Source organism: Panicum virgatum, chromosome 3K, assembly GCF_016808335.1.
Source record: "Panicum virgatum strain AP13 chromosome 3K, P.virgatum_v5, whole genome shotgun sequence".
Classification (NCBI taxonomy): Eukaryota; Viridiplantae; Streptophyta; class Magnoliopsida; order Poales; family Poaceae; genus Panicum; species Panicum virgatum.
Genome location: NC_053138.1, coordinates 34,889,692 through 34,898,420, shown reverse-complemented (window position 1 = coordinate 34,898,420; position 8,729 = coordinate 34,889,692). Strand labels below are relative to the sequence as shown.

Sequence of the window (8,729 nt, the reverse complement as noted above, 5' to 3'; positions counted from 1 at the left end):
ACATCCGTTACTGGTGTGTTCTTCATATATAACTGTTACAACTTGCTGTCCGTTACTAATGATGTTTGTTAGGTTACGGTTGTCAGTCGTTGATGCCCGTTAGTTCAGTCAGCCCAATTGGTCTACCCCATTTTCAGGCTGCATTATGGAACCAGGCAGGATTGGCGGCCACCTTAAACCTGCAAGTAGTATATTCTGTATGCTCCACAAAAGCAATACCTTCAGGTTTACAAAGAAGGAACCTAACATAAATCTGTCATCTCATGTTATCACATATCATACATCTTTACAGTGCGGCCTCTATCTGAATTTTACATTGCCTAACATATCATCAACTGTTCTCAAAACTCTATCCTGTAACCTAATAAAAATAAACACAGTAACCTAATATAAATAAAAACGGTTACATGTACATGTACATCATGTTCAAATTGGTAAGCAAATGATAGAATCACAAGTACTCCATCCGTTCCAAAATGTAGGTTGTTTTGGCTTTTCTAGATGGCAGCGTATCCTATGGAAATCAGCTATCCTGTGCAAAATTTGGAAATTTCAATCAAAACCATAGGATGCTCATCCGATGGCTAGAGACAGAGATGGATTATTTTGGCACTTAAATCCCCCCACTCATCCCATCCTAATTCCAAATTTTGCAAATCACCCCAAGTCGATTCCACGTCTAGTGTTGCCTGTGTTGCAGTCGCCGCCGCCCACCGCGATTCGGCGCCGCCGCCGCCCGTCCATGAGTCCCCGCTGCCCATGATCCTCCGAGCCCACCCGTGATCCGGCGACGCTGCCTCCTGCCCGTGATCCGCCGCACTGGAGTCCTCCGGCCACCCCTGATTCCGACGCACCCACCAAGGTGCTGCTGGTGAAGAGCTTGTGGCGGGAGGGGAAACTCCACGAGGCGTCGCCGGCTCCACACGGCATGTGTGGACGGCCAGCGCCACGGACCTGGTGAAGATGCTCGACATCTACTCCGGCTGCTTCGCGACTGTCGTTCCGTCTGAGTGCCCAAACTGTCAAGAGTTTGATTCAATCTAGCTCTACCTTATGCAGTGTTGTTGACCTGTTGTACAATGTGCTCAGAGCTCAGTGCCATTTTATTGCTCCCCACGGAGAAACCAATTGGCCGATGCCTCTGTTCTTATTCTTGGAGGTTCGGAACCAGTCAACTAGACAACCAGGCACTCCATGGTGGCGCACCACGGCTGGACTCCGTAGTGTCGCCGGACTCCAATTCAAACGGCAGGCAGTGCACCTCGGCGGGAGGCGCACATGGAGGGATGGAGTCCTGGAGGCGCACGGGTGGGGGCGCGGCCATGGCGGCGAGCGGCCTCGGCGGGAGGCGCACCTCGGCGGGCCGTAGATGACGCCTCATCGGCTGGTTCGCGGATAGGGGCGCAGGGAGCGGTGGCCAGGCGAATCGACGCGGGGCGGTGTCACACAAAGCGACGAGCGGAGGGCACATGAACGCGATCCATCGCTCCGGCGACCAAACGAATTGATGCCGGTGTTCCTTGGAGGAGGAGCGCTCCGGCGGCTCCCTCCGCCCGCAATCTCCCTAGGTCAGGCGCCCAACGCCCGCTAGGCCAGATAGACCGCGACTCGGCGCCAGACGAAACGATGGGGAATCGACTTGGGGGTGATTTGCAATATTTGGGATTAGGATGAGATGAGTTGGGGATTTAAGTGCAAAAATAACCCACTCCTGTTTCTACCCATCGGATCAGTATTATGTGGTCTTGATTGGAGTTTCTAAAATTTGCACAGCATGACTGGTTTCCATAGGATACGCTGCCTTTCTAGATTCGTAGTGTTTGCTAAGCACCTAGATATAACATATGTCTAGCTATATAATAAAATATATGAATCTAAAAATATCAAAACGACCTATATTTTGGAACGGAGGGAGTACTGTACAATTTCTAAACTAGAGCGTGGTAGAACCTGCTGTCCGGTGGGATGACATCCTTGACAATGAATTCACATAGCACTGCAGCTTTATAATCCTGTAGAATAGCATGCTTAATAAAAATGTATATCGGCAAATCATAAATGAATAAAATAAGTGAAAGATGTATAAACACACTGTGAAGAGTACATATAGCAGAATTTTTATAGGTTTTCATGTTAGACACTAGGCTCAACATGTTAATTGCAACATAGAAACCACATACCATGCTCCCTGATGGTTGTTGAATGCACTGCAACACACAAAAATATTATGGTCGATTAAATGACATAAAGTAGGGGAAAGCTGCATCCAAAATGGAATGAATCAAATTCTATATAGAATTATCGGAAAATCGATCTTATGCACTAGTTTTGCTGATGTGGACTTTGCTTTTGTCCCTTTACTCTAAGTGTATTTTACAAAGGCACTGCGTGAGGGGTAGTGGCCTAATCAAATCCTACGAGAGCGAGTTTTAATTGTTTTAACTTTTATTCTGCGCACAGCTGCTGAAACAGTTCCATGCTGCTTAAGTAGCCAGCTGTATCCCCCACCCGCTACGTCATGGGACCCACCTGGCAGAGCCTCTCCCCCACCTGGTTCAACCGGACTAGCCGGCGGCGGCACGCCCCAAGCAGATCGCCACTCCGACCGCTCACTCTCGGCCGGCCAAACCCTCGCTCCGCCGCCGCTCTGGGGACCGACCAACAAAGCTGCGAAGCATGGCGGTGCTGATGGAGGGAGCTCGTCGAGGAGGTGCTCCTCCGTGTTATACTGTGGCCCAAATTTATTACATAAGAAAAGGCTTTTTAAATTGGTATTTGAAATTTGGTGGGAAATTATTGGAATTTGGGCTAGACTCATTAAGTATTTGAGTTATTCAAAATAAATCCCAAAAGTCTATGTGGTGTAAATTTTTAATCCCATATTTTTAGTGGAAGTTGAGAAGACTATGTGACTCTCCTAAATATCTAATCCATAGACTGCACCAAAGAATATCAATCCGATTATTCTTCTTATAAGCTGCCGCTAGACATTATAAACACACACCTGATATAGTAAAGATTTGTTGGCTGGCGTCTGTAATTTTTTTTCGCATTGGAAGGGTTTTTCACGTTTTTCACGTTAAATGCTGTATCATGTTCATATTCTTCGCCGTTGTTTATATCACTCCGGCGCTGGTGCCGCCTCGTCTCCGACCGTCGCTTCCGCCGCAGGTTCCGCGAGTCCCACCGGCTCCCCCGATGTTGGGGGTTTGTCTGCAACCTCACGGATGACGACGGCGGCAACGAGGTCGCCCGCTTCGTCCCCACCTCCTCCTTCCGCCCGCCCGTCGCCGACCACCGCGGCTGGCTCGCGCTCGACGCCCGCCACGGCCGCGTCCTCCTCTGCAGGGAGCCCGGATCGGACCTCGTCGTCTGGGACCCCATGACGGACGAGCGGCGGGAGCTGCCCGCGCTGCCGCTGGACGACCCCTGGCCCTACATCTGGAAGGCGGCGGTGCTCTGCGCGGCCCACGGCGCCTGCGACCACCTGGACTGCCACCACGGCCCCTTCCTCGTGGTCTTCATCGATGTAATCGCCGAGCAGATAATTGTGTACGTCTACTCATCGGAGGCTGGCGCCTGGAGCGAACCGACCAATGGTCCCGACTTCCTGGAGTATTTTCCCAATAGGGCGCGCACTGCCCTTGTAGGGAATGCACTCTATTTTGTGCTCGAAGAGACCAGTGGCATTCTCAAGTATGATTTGGCCGCAGGAGATTCGTCTTTTATTGAGATATCTGGAGGCTATGCAAACTTTGCAGTGCTCATGACGATGGAGGATGGTGAATTGGAATTTGCAAGAGTGGAGTCCAGTCTCTTCGTCTGGGAGATGGAGGAGGTTGATCCAGAGGGAGATGATGGATGGCTCAGAGTCATTGAGCTCGAGATGATGCTCCCTGATGATGCCCTTCCAATGTTATCTTATTTTCTTGGCCTTGTACATGGCATTGGACTCTTCTACGTGGGGACCGATGATGGTTTATTCACTATGGATCCAAAGTCCAACCAGGTGAGGAAGGTATGCAGTGATAGTAAAATCTGCAGTGCTGTTCCCTACATGAGCTTCTACACTCCAGGTACATTTTTTTTTCCTAGTCTTTGATGATTTTCCGATTTTGGAACTTATCATATTTTAAGTTTATAGCAACAGGATATGACAGTGGTATATATGTAAGGGACAGTTAGGCTGTAGAAGTGGGTATATATGTAAGCGACAGTTAGGCTATGGAAGTGAGAAATCTTCTGAGATTTGTGACTCGCACCCAAGACTTTTTCATGTAGTCCTTGGAACTGACTAGATATCCCTAGGAATTTATTCATCTATTACACATATTATTTGTGTGGGCAATTTGTCTAAATTCAATCTGGATCATAAGAGTTAAGACTAACCTAGTAATAAAGTCGTACTTCCATCTGTTCCAAATCATAGTCGTTTTGACTTTTCTAGATATAAATAGCTTTTGATATGCACCTTTAGATAGGCTATGCCTAGATATATAGCAAAAAGCATGTATCTAGATTTGCCAAAACGACCTACAATTTAGAAAGGAGGGAGTGATATCTGGGTGAAATATTATTTTATGTTTTCTGCTGAGCATATTAAGTAAGAGTAGTGTTGCTTATCTGCTACAAACTATCGTTTGTCTTATCAAACTCTTCGTGGTTACATCTAAAAAAATAATCTTTGTGCTTAACATAGCCAGTTGGGAATGAATATATATTCACTCTGTTTTCTCTATTCTGCAGATTTTTCTCAGTATGGTTTAGTTCCTGTCTGAACCCAAATTGTAAGTTTCGCTGTAAATTATGGTTGTTTTAAAATTCCTCTTTATCTTGGATGATGGTGTTTGTTTGCAGTTTATGTTTTGGATTATTGGAGTTATTGTTTAGTTTGTGTATGCCAGGGTCTCTTGTGAATGATGTTATATGTCATATGTTCCTTCCTTTCCTGATAATAGACTCTGTAGTTTCAATTTCTGTTTGACTTGAGCAAGTTTGGCTAACCAGTAGTTTAAATCTTTGTTCAAACATCCTTGGAACTGAAATTGGGATTATGGTTCAGTCCTAGTAAACAAGTCTGCATGTTACATTGCTTTCTTTCTTTCTTTATTTTTTTTGCATGTGTTGTCAATAAACTGAATATCATCTTGAATACAATAATAGTTGCAGCTGCCATTATTGCGATGTTATCTGATCACTAGATCTTTCCATAAGCCATTTCATTGCATTTAGTCCTATTTTGTTTATGTAACTAGTCAAGCCAGGGGATTATCCATGGCTGTGGCCGGGAGAATCAGGATGGGTTTGAGCAGTTAGTTAGTTGGCATTAGTTTTTTTATTTTGAGAGATTATCAATCTGAACAAAATGTTGAGTGCTTTTTGGCAAAGGTCCCTGATATAAGGGTGCTGTGGGGTGGACATTTTGACACCATGGAAAATAATATGAAAATCTCCATGATGAGACACTAATATTTTGTGGAAACTAGGAGTGAGCACTTAGCTTGTTACTTCCACAATTCAGTTGTAAAGTTAGATTGGATCTTTTTTTGCTTGTTTTTTTTTAAAGAAGCAATCTTTTGCTTGGTTATTGTGCAGGGGACTGATGCTAAATTGCTCAAGTTTGAAATCTTAAGTACCACACATTTGATTTGTAGCCCTTTGTTTTGTTATATTGGATACTTGTGTGTCACTATTTGGTTTGCTACAAAGCTGTGACCATTCACATTATATCTTGGGATTTTGGTTAAAGTTTTTTCTTTCTTTCTACATTGAAAGAGGTTAATCACTGAAGTGGTTTATGCTTGTCAAGGCCAAAACAATGCATGCTTGAAGAAAGTAGTACGAAGTTTTAGAAGAGTGCTTGTTTAAAACAGTTATCATTTGGTGGCTTTAGCCAATTTGTCACTCAATAACGCAGGCAAATAAGGTGGCCCTGGATGATGAGTGAGGAGGCTGCCAGTTTCTGCAGTTGAAATCTCCCGGCGAATCCCTTTGCCTGATGTCTTGATGAATCGGTAGTTGAGAAAACCAATGCAAAGACGTCTTTACTGCCTGAATCTCCTTGAGGTTCAACCTGTAGCCTGAATTGCTAAAATGTGTAAGATGTATCCTGGTAGTGATGTTTATGATGCTAGCACCCAATGCCTCCACAAAATCATAGATGGTATAACTGGGGCGTCTGACTCTTTAGGATCTATGATTTTGCTGCTGGCACTGTTCTACTGGCCTTCTTGCTTTCAGCCTTTCTGTGTATGGATAGTTGGTGGTCTGTCGAAGGCTCGAAACTCTAAAGTTAGTAGATTGTTAGCTGGTGTGAAGCTTTGTAGCTTCAGCTTGCAATGATATCTGGGAATGGATATAATTTGTGATGTATGAATGTTCCGCTGTTCCGGAAACTGCAGCATATAAAACTTAAATGCTGATTCCACAAGCTACCATTTTACTCCTATCTTTCAGAAAATAGGTAACTGTTGAAATTTAATTGCTGATCCCGCTCTTCATTTCAGAAATTATTTACATCTGCTTTTAGCATGATAAATTTTCACAGCATGTATTTGATCAGCTAGCTCCAGTTTTATGCATGGCTATTCCTCTTTTGTTTGCCTGATATCACACCAGCTTCGCTGAATACTTCTTCAATAAAAACATGTAGTAGTTTGTAGGTGCATGATAAATATTTCATTGTACAATTCTGAACCCTGTAACCCACGGTACACTAGGAGCAAGATCATCGAGCTCCCTTTAATCTTTGAGCTTGAGTCCAGGGCTTGCCCATAGGCAAATCAAGAAGGTACTGTTGTCAGGCTGCCAGTGGCGGATCTAGGATAATTCTTAGGAGGGGCTTATTTCTACCTGTAGACAACTTCAGCCTCTCCTCGCAGTGCATCTATGGAAAAAGAAATTGTAGGAGGAGCTCCATGGATCCAACGGCCCTGTAGGCTGCGGCATTTCATTCTCGGCTTTCCATAAGACGTTGACAAACTTGTTTAGCAAATGTATTAGGCTGCTTCCATTGTGGCCAGAAACTTATTTAGCTTGGGCAAATTGGCCAAAACGTTCCAATATTAGTGCAGCAAATGTTTCAAATTCAGACGTTGAATTCAACCCAAGTTATCGGCATCGAACCTCTAAAAGAAACATCTCAAGCTATCGATCGGATCATCAAAAGAAAGGGTTAAATGAGGAATTCTAACATAGCATTGTACGTTAAGATGAATCACAAAACACAACAAACTTCAGAACATACATGCTTTGAAAAGAGACAATTTGTTGACATACATGTCGGACCTGATGACAATGGCAGATCCCTTACTCTAGAATAGTCCATGCGCTATCTCTTACTCTAGAATAATTCATGCCTGTGAGCAATTCTGCTGTTCCGAGTCTAACAGAAGGTATGCATGACTTTGTTGTTGCCTACACAAGCTTCTGCGCTCCGGGTAGAGTTTTGCTTGGTTTATGATTTGCCAACTTTTTCGATGTTCAGTAAGTCCGGCCACTTCCTGCAGTTCAAATCTTCAGGCGAATCCCTTGGCTGATGTCTGGCTGAAGCAGTAGTGAAGAAAATAAATTTAGAACACCTTGACCAACCTAGTATCTTAGAGCTTAGTGTCTGCAGCCTGAATTGATGTTGCTGAAACGCATAAGCTGTATTCTGATACCGATGCTCGTACGAGTCCATCGTAGAGGGCATAACTGGTGCTTGCGATGAGCTAGCTCTTTGGGATCTGAAATTTTGCTGCTGGTGTTGTTCTACTTGACTGCCTTGTTTCTGGATCAATGTTGGTAGTTTCTATTGGCTCTAAAGTAAGTAGTAGCTTGCTAGTTGGTGCCAAAGGTTTCCTGGAAGATGGTAACCGCAGCAGTGTCTTCCGTGTGATTCAGAGGATCAGCTTGCAATCACATCATGGAATATGTACAGACCCTCTCTGGAAGTTCTTATGAAACTTTGTTAGCTGAACCCACATTTTGTTGTAGAAATTTTATTCATGGCCTGCTGTGTACTTGAAAATGGGATATTTAGAAAAAAGCAATCGTGACATGTGTTAACCCGGGGTTGGTGTGACCGTGTGAGTGCATGTTTTACTCAATGTGATAGTAGAACTTAGCCATATTTGGAACTGTGTTAAAATGCACTTAACACTTGAGTTTATATGTTGGTGAAACTCACTCTCAACTAGCAAGGTGGAACAACTCCCCACACAATGTTAGGCCTAACGTTCTCGACAACATACCCGCACACGGTAAGTTCTACTCTCACGTTGAGTAAAACACGCACGCACACCAACCCCGCTTACGCTTTCGTCCTCGCTTCGCGTAAAAAGATTAATCCGGAGGTTGAAATGCACTTGACACTTGGTTTCATATGTTGGTAAAACTCACTCTCAACTAGCAAGGTGAGATAACTCTCCACACATGCCATGCCACCCACACTTGGGCAACTAGTGGGCTCAAATTTATCCTTATTGGACCGGGTGTAACAACATGCCTCAGGTGCAGCACAAGACAGCAAACCTGAGAAAACGAGCACAAATACTGACACGCAGGATCGAACACCGAACTTCCGTGTAAAGCTTAATGAGATCACGAGACTATCTGGCTCCACTCTATCGCATGACACACAATTCTCAGTCTTGTTCGGTGGAAGCCGCGGTAGCGTCGGCGGAAGGCGGGGTCCGAGACGAGGCGGCGCCAGGACTTGCACATGAGGGAGGCGCGGACGAGGCACG

General features: G+C 44.8%; 1 protein-coding gene across 1 annotated transcript; it reads left to right on the top strand.

The window, feature by feature from the left end:
- The first annotated feature begins 1,322 nt into the window (after nucleotides 1-1,322).
- Nucleotides 1,323-6,420, top strand: LOC120700871. The gene is made up of 4 exons (XM_039985078.1): nucleotides 1,323-1,365; nucleotides 3,060-4,076; nucleotides 4,747-4,787; nucleotides 5,918-6,420. The coding sequence occupies exons 1-3, from the start codon at nucleotides 1,323-1,325 to the stop codon at nucleotides 4,776-4,778; spliced, it is 1,092 nt and encodes a 363-aa protein (XP_039841012.1). The 3' UTR covers nucleotides 4,779-4,787; nucleotides 5,918-6,420.
- Nucleotides 6,421-8,729: the final 2,309 nt, after the last annotated feature.

What these genes read in the sequence shown, in the direction of transcription:
- LOC120700871 (XM_039985078.1), top strand. Translation starts at nt 1,323, where the DNA reads ATGGCGGCGAGCGGCCTCGGCGGGAGGCGCACCTCGGCGGGCC. An exon ending in GAGGCGCACCTCGGCGGGCC is followed by an intron (nt 1,366 to 3,059) that starts GTAGATGACGCC and finishes TCGCATTGGAAG; the next exon opens with GGTTTTTCACGTTTTTCACG. An exon ending in CATGAGCTTCTACACTCCAG is followed by an intron (nt 4,077 to 4,746) that starts GTACATTTTTTT and finishes TCTATTCTGCAG; the next exon opens with ATTTTTCTCAGTATGGTTTA.